Raw genomic sequence first — 16,849 nt, 5'->3', positions numbered from 1 at the left:
GCTTTATTTTTATTTTTATTTTCTTTTAATGATTCCTAACAAATAACATACGCTGATAGCTTATTTTATGTGTTAACTAGTTAGTAAAATTTATTGGGCCAAATCTGGCGACATGAAATGATGACGGAGTTTATTAATTATGATGACCACATTTACTATACATACATGATGTAAATATCACAGATGGCTGTTGATGGTTACATAATCTACATAATATTATGAGTATTTGTCCCCCATTAATTATTGGGCGTAAATTATGAAATGAGCTCTTCACATGACCACCAAGATATTTCCTGCAGCCGGACCAATTATGGCTATGGCTGTGGCTGTGGAGTCTGGGGATAGATTTGGACCTTCAGTATATTTATGCCGGAGATTCCTCGTTGCCTCCACTCGAATGAACGAACCATCGTTTCTACCAACTACAGATTGGGTAACTTAAACTATATCTATATAATATCTTTTCGACATAATGACTGCTACCGACTTAGTTGGTTGTCTAAATAGAGTTTTTCACTATATTAAGTCACATGTCAAAACATTTTATTCACTGTCAAGTCCAACAATTTATATAAAAAAATAATTAAAAATTACTGAATAAATTAATAAGTGTTAGGGGATTATTTTTTTTCTCACATAAGTCATTGAATCAAACTACTTTTAAATATTTCCATTCAATGATCTATGTAGAAATTAATAGAAGAAGAAAGGGAGACATATGAATGAGAACTTTCAATACATTCTCTCCTGTCTTCACATAATTATTTGCAAAACCGGTTTTTTATTTGAGATAATCAACAAGGTCGATGTAGAGCTACAACAACCACAGAAAGAGAGATCTCAACATTGTGCGAGGGCACTGCTCTAGAAATTTCAGAATTCTGGCCATAAATAAGTTCATGGGAATGTGGCATACTTCAACGGAAATTTCCACGGAGAAAGGTACAAGAAGACTCCTGCAAATGATAGTTTAGACAACTTGGATGCCTTTCTCCAATTTGATTACAGTCTGACCTCTATATCATCATGTAGCAAATGCTCTTTCACCGATAGAATTGGAACCTAAACCACCAAAGTAGAAGTCAGAATGGCTATTGCTCGCTCTCTTGAGGGAGTAAAAAATGTTCAGTAATAATTTTAACAATAAAAAACATATTTTTATCGATAGTGGCCTCAACAGAATGACCATTGCTTGCACTCGGTAGTTCTTAAACAAGACAAGATCATTATAGTAGCAATAACTAAATGTCATTAGAGTAGCAACAACTGAATGAAAACCCATATACCAAAGGATTCACGCTCCAGACACCACATAAAGTGGCACAAAGACCTACCTACCTACACTTGCGAAATATATGTCAAATGATAGTGGAATCTTGTCATACGAAGGTAGTGCACTGTAAACTATTGAACTGCCATATAAATCATGGATACAAAACGAATTTCTCATAAATACCTCCTTGCGATGGAAAATCCCTGCAGCAAGAGCTGCTGAAGCACTTGTTTTCTGAAAGACTTCAGAAAAGTGTTCCACAGCACCAGCTCCACTGCTTGCAATTACAGGGACTGTAACAGCATCTGATACCAGCTCGATCAAGTCTATGTCGAACCCTTGTCCCTGACCTGTGAAAATAACAAAAAAACCTTTGGCTATATCTTTTCTATCAACTTTGAAAGAAAATTTATCATTCTACAACAATCAAAAGAGCACTCAAAATGCAAGGGTGTCATACTTTTTTGTTGCATCTGTTACTGATTGGTATACTTAAAAAGGTTTTTGCACATATACCATTTTAAAAACCTCTGACTAGAGAATTACTTGACGTAAGTACATTGGGATCAACGTACCATCACAATCAATGCAATTAAGTAGTATTTCTCCAGCTCCCAATTCTTCTACAGCTTTTGCAAGCTCATAAGCTCCTATAGGCCGACCCTCGCGACCACCATTGACCTACAAAGAGAAAGAAACAATGTTAAAGGTCATAAAAGTGCACCTTCACCCTATGACGATTCAATATTCATCATATAATGAAGATTTCATATGTATGACTTTAAATGGACACAGGAAAAATTAACTTGAGGTGATCGATCCCACATTTACTAAGCATGTACACTGGTGAAAACTAATGCAGTTTAAGCATATAGCACTCGAGAACCAAACTTTTCGCCTTTGTGCTGAAAACAATTTTTCAGTTCTCCACTCCAAGAACATTACTGGAACAACAAAAGGAGTTACTATAACAACACTCAATTTAGTCCATTTACTCTTGTGTATATCTAGATGTTCTCCTGGTGAATTTTAGTGCTCAACGATACAAAAGGATTCATGCATGCAACAGTTATACTATGTTATCCACTTGCACAAGTATATGCATAGCTGATAATAAAAAGTGAAGCAATTTACAGGTAACCAAAATTAAGAACAACTTCAGATAACTAAATGATGCTACTTCAATATCCAAAAGGGAACAAGGAAGAAAAGAAGAGCATACTGTGCATTGGTACCAAGCATATTCTTCCCCCAGTGGGCCTAAAATCAGCAAAAAAGAGTAAGGTGGTTGTACAATGTTTCAAAGAACATAGAAGAATGATGAGATGACACATATAGACCAGATGAGTAAGCTTGATAGCAATGAAATGGTACCTGGAGTGCTCACTTTTACAGTCTTAAATTTGACATCACCAGGACTTGCGAGGTAAATTCTTCGAGGATCGATACTTACAACTACTGCCTGCCAAGAATACAAATATTACTATTACCACCACCAACTAATGGTACAACCAACAAGTTGTCTGCCTAAAGTAGAAAAGTGCAGGTTTATTCTGCATATTGTTTCTAATACTGAAATTAATGCTGCTTCAGAGATATATGTTGCCTTTTAGGTTAAATTTAATTATATAAGTACAACTAAGATAAAGAAATAGCAAATTAAGACCGAGTTATTTCACATGTTAGTAAAGACCTGATTTCCATAAACTTGAGAAATCTGCTCTAAGCTGCTTTTTCCAGTCTTTACCTGAAGTGTAGAGAAGATAGTTAGAAAGTTAAGAAAAAACTACCTTTCATGCAAAGGCAGAAATCAAGTGCATACCCCTGTTCTTAAATATTCTTCTGCAGCAAAAACTGCATCACTTCCAATTGAAACCTTATCTGCACCAGACCTGAAATATTCTGATGCTACTTCCAAACTTGAATAGTACCTAAGGAAGAATAAGCATAGAAGAGTCTACCAGTTGATGGTGATGTTTTTGGTAGAATCTAACAAAACTAAAAGAGACAATGAAACAATCGTAAGTAATCAATGTTGAACTTTCAGAGAGACAATGCTCCAGAGTACAAATAGCTTTCAATTTCAGCATATTGATATGTACATGAGTTCCTACAGTATTTATGCACTTTGACCAACTGAATTAATATTTGCATTGCCGTGTCCGAGTGGACAAAAGAAGTGCATGCAACACCATGTTATGTTCTTTGGCATTACTAAGGTTCTAAGACTCACCTGTTTGAATCCTAAAATAAAATGGTGCTGTCTGCAGGCATCTAAAATGGTACAAATGATTTTCTTCCCCCAAAAATCAGAAGTTGGACAAGCCGTGCAGCAAGGTAATGATCAGATATGCCATAATGCAGACCCTTCTTGGATTGAAATCATTGAATATTTACTATACAGTATAATATCTCTTATCCAACTAAAATCTATATAAGACAAACAACTGAAATGGCTAATTTAGCAAGAGGAAGTAAAATTGTATTTTGCAGTACGAGAGTAGTAAAAAAGAAAATTGTTCATGATCAATAGAGGACATAGCAAACCATTGTCATACAGACAGATGCAAGCATCAAACAAGAAACTTCTGCTTTTTATCTCACAAACCACTTCAGGAAATGTTGACGAAGGAAACTAAAAAAACTAACCTCCCATTTGCATCTGTGAAATCTCTTATACCACCACCAACTGTAAGTGGTACAAAAACATTTTCAGACGTGCTGCGCAACACCTATAAAATAACATCTCATAAGTTAATTCAGAAGAGATGTGATTAGTGAGACATATTTCAACTTTGAAGGTGTCATATTAAGGGATAAGTGTGTAGAACCTGTAACATTGGCAAGTCTCCCAAGGGGAAGTCTCGGAACCCTGTTATGTTCAAAAAACTAACCTGAAATGTCATTATTAATCACTAGTGTCACTTCTCGCCTCGAATGCAAGTATATGACTCTTTACTATGAATTTTATATATACCTCATCAGCACCATCCTTGTAATACTGACTCGCCAGCTCCACTGGTTTCCCAAGGTTTCTTACCTATTGACACACAAACTTTGCGCATTTAAGAACATAATGGGGTATAAGTCTAATTTCTAAATGTGCACTAAAAATGAAAGAATAGGAGTAGAACTTTTTTTAACTGATGCATGGGATGCTGATAGATTGCACTTCCAAAAGGAAGTAGCTTCCTGAGGAAAAGCCAAAGGAGCTCAGAATTCTTAATACTATTCTTGTAAGGGAGGTGATTGTCAGTGAATTACTATTAACTTTCTTAATCACAGTGATGTCTAGTTAATTCTTTGGGGATAAACTGAGCTAGGATACCTCATTTTGATCGGTATGATCTCTTACGTCATACTGGTCCCCTTTTGTCACCACCAGATCCCCTTTATCATTCGTCCTCACATCAAGGCATGCTATTACCTAGGAGGCATTAAAGAGACTAAACCAATAAGAGTAAAAGAGGATTTCAATATTTCATAATTTATGTTAGACAAAGCATAGACAATCTTACTCTCTTGGCAAGTTTGGATGCTTTTCCATAAGTTGTCTACATAAAAGAGAAATATAGTTGTTACATTGCCAAAACAAGATCATCCTCCAAGCCTTCTCCAGAGAGATTGGGTCGGCTGTCAAAAACAAGTGATAAAAACTAAAGAAAAGATACGATTATATCGAAGAATCGAAAGAGTACCTTTCTCCTCGAAGAGAGAGGTGGCTTGAGGAAGTTTTGTAGTATAGATAGCCCTACAACTGGAAAATCCAATGTGGTCCAGTTACATCTTAAGTTCAAAATGAAGTATAATAACAAAAGGAAGTGCTCTGCCAAAATAGGGATTAGAAGAAGAAGGCATATATTTCTACAGAAGAATTATCAGGCCACATTACATGCATATTTTTCATTTATTATATTTTGTTATTCCATTGAGCTAAGATGGAAACTACTTAAAGATACTTCAACTTTCCAAGCATCAGATATTCAGGAACGCATTTCAATATGCAGAAATCATACCACCACTGCATAGTTTTCTCCAAGAAAAATGTCAATCAATCTTCCCTAGATTGGAGATCAATGACCATTAGGCAATAGGATAACAAGGAAAATATGAAGATATTAAAATAAAACAGAATAGATACAGTGCTATTGTATAGCCAAAAGATGAGCATTAACCAAATAATAGACTATTATTTATTGATGATGCATCACTGCAGCCTATTGGAACTAAGGTTTTCTCATTTCTTAAATCCAAATGGTCGTATCTTTTTGTAGTTACTTCTATCAATATTATTTAAGCCACAATATGTTCAAACAACATTACCTCCACTCTTTTCTGGATGAAACTGAACAGCTTGTATGTTTCCCCTTGCTATAGAAGATATAAAACTACCACCATAATTGCATACTGATGAAACCCAGTCTTTATTAGCATCTGACTAAGAAAAATAAAGAAAAATGATTTTGGTCCAATAACTACATGAAATCAGGTTATAGGGATAACATATGATGAGAGAAATCGTTAACTGAACATACAGGCAAGGCACGATATGAGTGAACAAAATAGACATGGTGGCCTTCAATGCCATTCAAAATCCCTGATTCTTTGGTGATTTGCACAGCATTCCAGCCAATATGAGGTACTATGAGACCATTTGAAGAGTCAAACCGTCCAACTATACCAGGTATCACACCAAGACCTTTTACTGTGAAGCATATATTATATCTGTCAATGCAGGATTCTAAAGAAGCAAGAAACAACAGATGACATTCATACTTGCTGCAAATATATAGATATAATTTTATGAAGAAGGGTCAAAGCTGTATATCTCCAACAACTTTTTAGCAGCTAATTATATATCACATATAGTAATTATTATGGTGTGTATATTTCAGTGGTGCTTAGTCTTTAATCAGAATCAGAAAAGATTGAAATGATAGCAGCTATGAAGTAAACAACATTTAGTTATGTGGCCTATGTCACATAACAATTATCATTACGTGCTGATTTACAGTGGTGGATAATCCTTTGGTTAGCAAAAACAGAGGCTCCAGAGAAGAGAAACATAACATTACAATAAAACTAAGTAATGTTGCACCTGCACAAAATCACCATACTTTTACTTTCAGATAAATTAGCAGCTGAGGATCCAGAAACAGTACCAAGACATAAAAAATAAGTCTCAGAAAAATGCAAGATAGAGCACATTAACTAGCAATGTGGCGAATGGTCAACATCAAATAATTAAAGATTTGGATGTTTTGACATGCTTAAAGTAAGAAGATATATGAGCAGGCACGTGCTTTGAAAATGGAATCTTTACAATTTTATTCCAACATGGACATTTGTTACATGATGTATTGTACAGGTGAAGTTTCTGTGAAGAAAATTGGGTCACAGAATAAAATATTTGAAAGGTGCCCAAAGGAAAGATGAGAAGCTTCATACTTTGTTATCTCAAACACTGAAAAAACTAATAAATGGCATACCATCCCCAACCTAAGTGAGAAGTTAAGTTATTTGAAAAAATGTTCAAACATACATATATCAAATATTGATTACTTTTACTAAAACAAACTGGAAGGAAATTTCAAAGTACTGTTAACTTGTGAACTTACGTAAGAAACTGCATTATAGACAAAAATGACAAAAGATAATCGTCAATTTGAGAAGCTTATCGTGAGAAGCAACATCAGTACTCAATAGCCATTAATTAGTTCCTCCATGGCCTATTAATTATTAAGAAACAATGGAAAACAAAACCCGACAAACTTTCCCCCTTTCCACAGATAAATTAAAGAGGAGGATTTCAATCTTATATCGGTAATACTTCAATTGAGTATTGTAATTCAAGAAGGTCCTATCCACCTATTTCATTACTAAATTCTAACATGAATCAGTAAGCTAATTATCGTTGTTAAGTTATGTAATCCCTAAATATTTTCTGTTACATTTTACTATCAAGTAACATATTTGCAAAGTGGACAAGGGTTGCACAAAGGACATCACCTGGGCCATTCTCCTCGCTGGACTCAAAAAGCAATTGGAGCCCAAGACAGATGCCCAAAAAGGGGCGATCCTTCTGTATGTACGTATGGAGAGCCTCTGCCATCCTGCAATAGCAATAAACAGAACTTGTATGCTGAACAAGGTAAAGAAGGAATTGACATCATTTGGATAATAAAGGGCACACTTTTCTACATGCATGCAAGCACTTTGAAGGCAAACCTCTTATTGCTAACTTAAAAAGACAGTTAACACTAATTACATAGAGGGACTAACAATAATGAACCACCGATTATTGATTAATAGTAAAGCCACGAAAAACATGAATGTCAGCTGAAAAAAAGGAAAACAGAGAAAGCGGAAATGAATCATAGCCCTCAAGACATCATTTCAAAATGCTAAGAATAACCACAAATGGAACAGTTTAATTAGGATTACAAATATTTATTTGCTACTTCCTATAAAAATGAAAAATGTTAAAATGTTACAAGTAATTTTAGAAGCCATGTTAATAACTACTGGACAGATAAAGTGATGACAATGACAAACATTAAGAATTCATCTAAAAAAACGTAAATTTGCTAAGTCAAAATTTTCTTCATTGCCTAATCAGCTCAGCAGGTCCATATTCAAAGGTAAGATTAGCAAGAAAACAGGACAACTTGCAATGATAACAAGGAAAAACTTTAAATAGAGGAGTAAATAACATGCATATAGAGCATAGAGGCATACCCATTCTGATTTAGCACTTGCATTGCTGCTGCAAAGGCCCCAACTCCAGGAAAAACAAGACGATTTGCACTGAGAATATCCTCTGGTCTTTTAACCTAGCAAAGAACACAATTTGCAACAGGTCAAGAACAATCTGTTTATTTCACAATCACATAACTAGCATTTGGAAAGTCAAGAGTTTATACATATAAAAGCATCATGTCTATCTCTCATGGTAATATTACATATTAGAAGGTTCACACAATTTATTTGTAAAATTTGTGTGATTTAACCCTAAAATCAGTATTTTTATAGAAAAGGAAGCTCCTAAAACAGCTCTAACCCAGGCAGGTTGCATTTTCATAGACATCAAGCATCACCTTTGCCTGATGTCATAGTTACTACACGAGGCACTTTTGGCATCAAAATAACCGGAAAGATCAAACCATTTGTGTATACGCATATGATAATAAAGAATGCAGTTGAAAGGAATTAACAGGATTACAATAAAAAGAAGAAATGCGACAGGTAAGATGAGGAAACAAGAAATGCTTACATCTTTGATATTGAACCCTAGATGGCGAATGGCATTACGCACGCTGCGAACATTTCCAGCACCGTAATCGAGCAGAGTAACCGCTAAATAACAGTAACAGGATCATTCACGAGTTCAAAACTAGAGATGCGAAAATAATCATGGAAAAGCCAGAGATACAAATGACGCTAAAAAAACCAGAGGCGTGAAAGTGAGGGCGATTCTGCGTTCTTACTGTCGTCGTAGGAAGAGGAGGCGCGAACCGAGTGATGCTTCCTTCGGGCGAAATGGAGCTTTCTGGGACTCCGTGTTGCATGAGCGTAAGAGAGATGAGAGAGTCCAGAAGAAGGTCGAAGGTGAGAAGCACTTGCAGACGGCGGCGCCTCCATTGCCAGACCAGCAAGTAGGAGGGGAAGAAGAGACTACGTGAGACGCTTAATATAATCTAGCCCGGCCCAGAAGTCGTTAGTATTACTCTTCCGTGCGTCGGCGCTTAGGCCCGGCCCAAAATTTCCTGACCAATTAGGTTTTGGGTTCGTTCACTGTAATGTTAGACATTATATTGGGCCTGGGTCATGCTCATGGGATCAATATACTTGTATACCCAGTTGGTGACAACTCGACAACAAACCTTCCCCCAAAAGGTAATCCGCCCCACCCTCATCGGCTTTCTCGGCCTCACTCCTGTCTAGATATGGAAGAATCCAACGACCGGATCAACCTCAACATCGGCGGCAAGCTCTTCGAGACCACCGCAACTACCCTCCAATCCGCCGGTCCTGAATCGCTCCTCGCCGCTCTTTCTATACCTGCAGCATCGAATCCTTCCACCTTTGTGGACCGTGATCCGGAACTCTTCTCCGTCCTTCTCACCCTCCTCCGTTCCGGCCGCCTCCCCTCCTCCGCGCGCCAATTCCACACCCAGGACCTCGTCGACGAAGCCCTCTACTATGGCATCGAGTCCCGCATCCGCTCCGCCCTGGCCCCGCCCCCGCTCCTCGGTTTCGACGCCACCCTTTCCACCACCATCGTCCCAGCCTCTGACGCGGTCCCCACTGCCCACTGCGCTGGAACTGATGGATCCATATGGATCGCGCACAGCGGCCAGATCTCCGCCTACGGCTGGAATCTCACCCACGCCGGCACTGTGCGGACTCACCTGGAAGAGATCAGCTCCCTCCGCCGCGCGTGGCCGGAGGAGCTCGCCGCAATCGGCTCGCTGGACTACCCCGGCCTCCACTTCTACGACGTTTCGGGTGCCTGCCACGTGGGGACGGTCCACTGGTCCGATCCCTCGGATCCCCGTATCTACAAGGCACGCGTCACTGCGATCGCCGGCGGCGACAGCAGAAGCGATCCGCTGTTCGCGTCGTTCGAGTGCTTGCACCGAGAGAACTGCATCCTTGCAGTGGACCGGGAAACACTGCAACCGGTGTCAGAAATCGGGCGGCAGAGCGGGGGCGCAGCAAAGTCTGCGGCGCCAGGGAAGGTGGTGCACGTGCCTGGGTTGGGATTGCTGTTCGTGGTGTCCGTGAGCTCGGGAGCGTTCGGGTACTCCGGGTACATGAGGCTATGGGATCCGAGATCGGGGGAGGCGGTGTGGGAGACGAGCGAACCCGGAGGAACCGGGCGTAGTAGCCGGTTCGGGGACTCGTTCGCGGACGCTGACGTGGATGGAAAGGAGGGTTTAATCTATAAGGTGTGCTGGAAATCCGGGGATGTCGGAGTGGCTGACCTGAGGCGGCTTGGAGAAGGCTTTGACCCGTGGGTATACCTGGAGGAGAGGAGCCCGGCGCTGAGGAGTGCAGGTGGGGGTGAGAACAGCGTGTTGCGCTGCTACAAGGGGCAGGTGTTTGTGAGCCGGGCGACGGGATTGGAGGTGTGGTCGAAATTGGATGATGAACAAGGGGAGGAGGAACGGAGGTATCGGAGGAATTTTGTGGATACAGAGGAGGATGCGAAGCTGGGATTGATACGGAGGATGGAAGGTGGAGGGGATCGGCTGTTTGTGAGCAGGGAAGGGGTGGAGGGGATCCAAGTCTGGGAGAGCTCCGAATTGTCGGGCACCATTTCTCTCCTGTAGCCACGACAGCTTTCAGAGTGTTGCAAAGATTAATTAAAGAGCCCCCCTTTCAGGTTCGTTTGGAACCAAATTTAGTAGGAGTGAAACCCACACAATTTTCTATTTCTTTTTCTTTTTTCAATGCAGAAGAATTCATTTACGTTGAATTAGAAGGAAGCACCAAATTTGGTAGGAGTGAAACCACAATCTTCCATTCTCTAGGATGGTGTGGTGTAGCTAATTGTGTCTCACTCTGTCTTGTTCTTGATCGGCCAATTCTTTTTGATTTCCCTCCCTCTGCATACATTGTAGCTTGCTGGGTGATTGCTTCAATTCTTAATAGCTCATTAACGGTTCTAGCCAACAGACTATGCCCGCCCTACAGGTATCACTTCGAAGTCATCTTAACATTTCCATTTCTGTGAGAGTAGCATGTGTATATGTAGGTTCACACATGTATGCCCATTTAAAAAAAAAGAAAGAAAGGAGATTTTCCCATATGTATGCCACATAAAAAACAAGGGCATTTAAATTTCTTGAATCTTCAATGATCAGTATGAAAATTGTGGTAGATATTTGCTTGGATTGAGATGACTAGATGACTACATCCACCCTAAAAAAGTACATCCAGTTGATATGCTTTCTCTTTGGATGTGGACAACCACGAACAATGCACGGAAGGCCTAAGGCAAGACTAAACTTTTCCAGATTAAGAAGGTCAATTTGATTGTGTTAGTCATCACTTTTGAAATTTGTCCAGTCTTGAGCATCTTGTTGGGTTTCTTTTTTTCCCCTGTTTCTTCTGAACCATAAGTGATGCCCTTTGTATCATAAAGGACCTTCTGAAGCAATCTGTTGTTCATTATGCTTCATGTGTCAGCCTTGATTCTTCACATTGTATGGAACGAGCCTGATCCACTGAGAGATTCTCCACATGATGGTCTAATGACTGCAAAATCAAACTCCCAATTTGGAAATGATGTTGAACTAAGATTTGACTTGAATCTAGAAGACAGCCTCAACAATAGGTTGAAAGAAATAAAGGACTTGAGGACAGATGCTTTCGTTTCTATTGATGACAATGTCATATTTCCTTGCTCATCTGTAAAACTTGCTTTCATCATGTGGCATAGTGCACCTACAACAATGGTGGGGTTTGTGCCTCGCATATGTTGGCTAGATATATTTTTATGTTTCTCCAAGTTCTATTTCAATTATTAAGCTGTTAACCTTTCATAATTTTTTGTAAACAAACTGACTGGCCTTGACCAAATCCTCAAGTTGTCAAATTCCTTTGGTATTTCATTGTCACTGTTGTGTATTAATCTTGCACATCAAATTCTCACAAACCTAAGTTTCTTTAAATGCCCTTTTCTGTTAAAATCAGATAATTGTTGACTAAGATGAAAAATCCAATAATTGCAAAGCTATTTAGCCATTTTTCTCCTTTCCAAGATGCTAGATTTCATCAGGATTTATTCCTTGATATGGAGAACACTTATGCAGGGACAGCAACACAGAAAATTATAGGTTTGGAGGCTTGTGGTCTGTCGGATGGATGGGAAGGCAGCATAATTCCGCAAGTCTTATCTTGTGGAATTACATGCCCACATCTATTCGAGATTATGTGACTGAAAACAGGTTTGTATGGTCGAACTCATTACTTGTAGACTTTAATAATATAGTTTGTTCGTTGATTTTAGTTTTCTGATGTATTTATACACATTATGAATTGTGCCACCAGCCACTGATATTGCAGGAATTGTGCAAATGCCGCAGCGTTACTTGTTGCAAATGTAACTGATGGTCCTCCTATCTGGGTTAAATGTCAGGAGGCAATATGTTGGAAATTCGCAGTTATTTTCATTGCTAGACTGTAATTTTCTTTTCAAGTGAAATGCTAAATTGTTATTCAACTATCCATAACAGAAACATAGTCATATTGACTCTTTTTAGGATATAATGTCGTACTGATCGGTGAACAAATATTGCTATCCACAACATGCATAGTAGCAGTGGGTCATTTCATGTTTGTATCCGCCTAGGTATTCGGACTAATCAGTATAGAAAATAATTAAAAGAAAACATTCTCATAGTAGATTGCTCCTGGATGGAAATGTATAAGAATGAACAATTCAATTTTTGGAGGAGTGGTTGAGTTTGGTTAGGATTTATCTAATTGCTAGATATTCTTATTTTCTTCTTTTAAAAGCCTTCTGGCTGTTGTTAATTAGATAAATTTATACCTGATGTCACCTAGCAACTACTGGGGGATGCTGAGAAAACCTGTCGACAGGAAGGATACATGAGATTGGATATAGTGGCATCTAACTTTGAGAGGTCATAGTGAGCAGAGATCTTAATGTCTCAATGTGTTTGCTGCAAGTCTTTGGTTGCAAGCAGTGTTAAGGGGTGATCTTCAGATGTTCCTATTAGTCTCTTTTTTTTCGGGTACTTTTATTTCTTTTGCACATTCTTGTGTTTCATTATGTTACATATCTAACTGTTCCTCTGTAGGAAACAGAGAAGGAAATTCTGGGATTTACGTGGCACATAATGGAGCGTATTAGTTTTCTTGCTTTCTGAGACTGTAGATTAACTTGCTTTCTTCATCATGGTGGCCTCAGAGCCGATCTTTTTTCCTTCTTTCCTGATCCCTCATGGTAACAATTGTTTTTCATAAAGAAATTAAACACGTTAGCTTCTGTACTTCAAGCTTATATATCAATAGTATTTTAATAGTGTCGATGCTAGTATATACAGCTCTTCATGAAACAACTTTAGCTTACTGACTACTGGACAGTAATTTTCTAGGAGGAACTACATTAAAACTTTATTATTCTTCAACTAACATATTAATTGATCGCCGGCAGGATAACATTTCTCTGCAAATAGTAGAAGGAAGGGTGGCTGCACACAGTATCTAGCTTGCGAGGAGATGGTACACAATCAATTGCAGCACACTTTTCAGTAAAGAATTACCTTTATATGGTATGCACTCTAAATTTCGATACATGTCCGTCTGTCTCCTCCCCAGTATGTAGACTCTACAAGTTTCCGATATAGTTAGCTCTAAAGTTGTTTAATCTTTAATTTTAAAGTGATGATTTGATGCAAATTAAGAAATTGTTGAATGAGATTCTATCTCTAAGCCTATTAAGACTTAAGAGATAGAATTATTATTTTACATACATTATTTATCTAATAGGTTAAGTTTGTCCCAAAATTTAAGCGCAGTTCAATTCAATATTTCTTAAAAATAATGGATCATTTAGAGAGATAGAAGTCAACTATAAGTATTGATTAAAAAATTTCTATGATGCATATGAGCTTTAATTAGTTAAGATTTGATTTAAAATTTATAATTAAATTATTTTGCTTGAGAAACTTTAAATTAGGATATGGGATGGAAAGTTTGTTTAAATTTGTGAATTATGAAAGAGAGAAGAAAAAAAAATACTAATTTATCCTTAAAAAGTGAGAGAATAATCGGAGCTCTGGGGGCAGTTTTTGTGAATAATTTTTAAAAATATTATATAATTTAAGTTTATTTAGATTAAGAGAAAATTGAGAGATTAGTATTGAGTCTTAAATTTTAGTAGTTGGTACAAAGAAAACTATAGAGTCTATGGTGATGGAGGAGGGTACTGCCGACGTTTAAGAGGGAAAGGAATGATTGGGCTATATATATACATAATACATGTATTATACAGGAATGGAAAAGGAACAGTTTTACCGGACGTTACATGCTTCTCTCTCTCTCGTTTTGTTTGGACGTCGACACCAGCGTGATGTGATCAGACGCTGCCGTTGAGTTGTCCACATGAACAGTTACTTTTTGACATGCCAGCGATTAGAGATAGCGAAGGCGACATATTGATATATATGTCACCCCCCACCGACGACCCCTCTTACTTTATTCTCGCCCAATGGCCCCCTTTCCCTGCCTCGTGAGTCGTGACAGGTCTAGGTGCCTTTCTTCCCAGTTCCCCACCCCCAACCCCAACCCCCACCCTTCTTCCGGATTCCTCCACTCTCCATTCACTAGCTTCCTCTCTCACTCCCTTCTATGAGCAACTAGCAAACCTTTCTCAGTTCTTTCTGCTGCGTCCTTATAAATATTCCTTTCTTTCTCCATGATTCAATGGCGATTACAGCATCGTCCTTCTTCAGTGGCTTCATCTCCCTCTTCTTTCTTTTTTGTCTCCACCTCAGCTTCTGCTGCTCCTCCCGAGGCCCGACGGAGGAGTATGCCGACAGACAAGATCCACCTCGGAGTAAGAGGAGAAAGATCTCTCCCTCCTCTCCCTCCCTGGTTGCCAGTGACATAAAAACCAACCACAAGACCGTCCTACTCAGCGTCTCCTCCATCGGTTCTTTACTCAAAAGCTTCTTCTCCTTCCACAGACCCGACGAAGCCGCCCGAACCCAACAACACTCGTCTACTCCGCCACCCGGTTACTCCCAGTCCCCTCTACGTCCACTTCCTATGTCGCCGGATGACGTCAGATCGCCGTCGGTATCCGACGCCACCGCTACGAAGCAGCACATGTCCTTCTCCACCCGCACCGACATCTTCCCGTGCTCGGTCTGCGGCGAGGTGTTAACGAAGCCCCACCTACTCGATCTCCACCAGGCCATGAGGCACTCCCTCTCCGAGCTTTCCGACGGTGACTCCGGGAAGAACATCGTCACCATCATCTTCCGATCGGGATGGAGGGGCAAGTCGGCCCCCACCGTCCATCGCGTCCTCAAGATCCACAACTCCCAGCGTACACTCGCGCGCTTCGAAGAGTACCGCAACGTCGTCCGCTTGAGGGCTGCGAAGCGCAAAGGTGGCGGTGTGGACGAGCGGTGCATCGCAGACGGGAACGAACGTTTGAGGTTCTACTGCTCGACGACGCTGTGCTCGTTCAGCGGCGCCGGCGGGATGTGCGGGAGCTCGTACTGCTGCACGTGCGGGATTGTGCGGCACGGCTTCGCGGGGAAGCAGGCCGACCTGGATGGCATAGCTACGCACGCCTCCAGCTGGGGCGCCCACGTGTCGCTTCCGGAGGACCTGGAGCGTGAGTTCGCCTTCCTCCACGTGCGCAGGGCCATGGTCGTGTGCCGCGTCGTCGCCGGGAGGGTTGCTCGGGGCGGAGCGGAGGAACTGGAGGAGGGGGTAGAGAAGGGAGCGGCCGGTTCATATGGTTACGACTCGGTGGTCCCGGTGGGCCCCGGACGACGAGGTGGGGCCCGAAGTCCAAACTGGCGGGCGAAAGGGGAGGAAGAAGATGAGGAGGGGGAGCTGTTGGTATTCAATCCCAGGGCGGTGCTGCCGTGTTTCGTAATAATATACACGGCATGAAATGAACGGGGGGAGAGAGAGGCTCTCCACGTGGTTTGCTTCTTTCTGTCTCTGATTTCCGTGTGCTAGTCTGCTGCTTGTCATGTGCCTCTTCGAGTCTGTCCTTGTTAGCTCTTTTCTGCTCTCGTCTCAGCGAGAGCACGTGGTTGAATATCTAATCGTTTTTATTTAATGTGTCTAGCGATCGAGATGTCTTTTTGGCAGGCATCGGCTTCTTTTATTTGAGAAACTTTTCAAATCAGATTTGAGCGTTTTATTAGTACGTGTATTGCCATTAGAATTTCCCCCTTGCTCCAATAATGGAGCGGCGATGATCACATGTGAGTTCTACCAAACTAGGGGGTATCATTGAGCCGAGCTTGAAGGGTAAGGTCCAAAACAAGTGGGAAAAAGTCGAGGAAGCGGGCATGCAAGAAGGTGGCATCATGCATCTTCCCGGAGAACTATAAGATCTTAACTGAGAAAAAGGATGATCTCGAGGCGAGAGCTACCATGGAGAGGGAGGTGGGGGATGCCAAGAACAAGGACAAAAGAAAATGGGCGCCTAGACATGTAGAGCTAATGCTAATTTGTTAGCCAATTCAAAGAGAGCAAAAGGTACAGTGAGACAGCATAATCCGAGCCTGCCAAAGAGGAGGAGAACATATTAGAAATAGTGGACTCTCATCTTAGTGGTTCTACCATGATCAAAGTAATTGTGATGACCAACCAAACAATCTTGAGGTCCCAGAGAATAAGTTTTTTTGCCATCTCTTTGGCTATTGTCTCAGAGAATTAAGAAGTTCTTGATATGCATTTGTCTTCATTCTCTCTAGTTCCTAAATTTTTTAAGGAAGAAATTGTGTTTGGCAATATAAAGGAGGACCGTGAGACAGATTTGGTTTTTAAGAAGTGCAGAAGAAGAAGGTAGAA

The 16,849-nt window shown here is 40.4% G+C and overlaps 3 protein-coding genes across 14 annotated transcripts; 2 read left to right on the top strand and 1 right to left on the bottom strand.

Annotated features, from left to right (window-relative positions):
- Positions 1 to 697: 697 nt before the first annotated feature.
- LOC140781564 (imidazole glycerol phosphate synthase hisHF, chloroplastic) lies at positions 698 to 8,948 on the bottom strand. 2 transcript variants are annotated; one of them, XR_012107714.1, is made up of 19 exons: positions 8,761 to 8,948; positions 8,547 to 8,629; positions 8,012 to 8,106; positions 7,283 to 7,386; positions 5,809 to 5,978; positions 5,597 to 5,711; positions 4,972 to 5,030; positions 4,792 to 4,827; positions 4,602 to 4,700; positions 4,251 to 4,313; positions 4,105 to 4,167; positions 3,923 to 4,005; positions 3,096 to 3,204; positions 2,967 to 3,020; positions 2,661 to 2,735; positions 2,496 to 2,533; positions 1,849 to 1,954; positions 1,457 to 1,623; positions 698 to 1,062 (listed from the first exon to the last, which is right to left on the bottom strand). XR_012107714.1 is itself a non-coding variant. In XM_073127593.1 (19 exons), exons 1-19 carry the CDS (start codon positions 8,912 to 8,914, stop codon positions 1,003 to 1,005), a joined length of 1,746 nt encoding a protein of 581 aa, XP_072983694.1. In that variant the 5' UTR covers positions 8,915 to 8,946; the 3' UTR covers positions 698 to 1,002. The 2 variants fall into 2 exon arrangements, 1 of the variants encoding a protein (XP_072983694.1); XM_073127593.1 differs by having other exon boundaries at positions 2,648 to 2,735; positions 8,761 to 8,946.
- Positions 8,949 to 9,121: 173 nt separating this feature from the next.
- On the top strand, positions 9,122 to 13,673 carry LOC140781565 (protein ENDOPLASMIC RETICULUM-ARRESTED PEN3). Of its 11 annotated transcripts, XM_073127604.1 has the most exons (5): positions 9,122 to 10,661; positions 10,900 to 10,972; positions 12,094 to 12,228; positions 13,105 to 13,250; positions 13,461 to 13,673. In XM_073127604.1, exon 1 carries the CDS (start codon positions 9,220 to 9,222, stop codon positions 10,606 to 10,608), a length of 1,389 nt encoding a protein of 462 aa, XP_072983705.1. In that variant the 5' UTR covers positions 9,122 to 9,219; the 3' UTR covers positions 10,609 to 10,661; positions 10,900 to 10,972; positions 12,094 to 12,228; positions 13,105 to 13,250; positions 13,461 to 13,673. The 11 variants fall into 11 exon arrangements, with proteins under 11 accessions (XP_072983705.1, XP_072983706.1, XP_072983701.1 ...); XM_073127605.1 differs by lacking the exon at positions 13,105 to 13,250; XM_073127600.1 differs by having other exon boundaries at positions 13,105 to 13,673.
- Positions 13,674 to 14,731: 1,058 nt separating this feature from the next.
- On the top strand, positions 14,732 to 16,178 carry LOC140781567 (uncharacterized). The gene has a single exon (XM_073127606.1). It carries the CDS (start codon positions 14,732 to 14,734, stop codon positions 15,935 to 15,937), a length of 1,206 nt encoding a protein of 401 aa, XP_072983707.1. The 3' UTR covers positions 15,938 to 16,178.
- The last annotated feature ends 671 nt before the right edge of the window (positions 16,179 to 16,849 follow it).

Source organism: Typha latifolia, chromosome 2, assembly GCF_019914945.1.
Source record: "Typha latifolia isolate L0001 chromosome 2, TyphaL0001v2, whole genome shotgun sequence".
Classification (NCBI taxonomy): Eukaryota; Viridiplantae; Streptophyta; class Magnoliopsida; order Poales; family Typhaceae; genus Typha; species Typha latifolia.
This window is presented reverse-complemented; position numbering and strand designations above follow the sequence as displayed.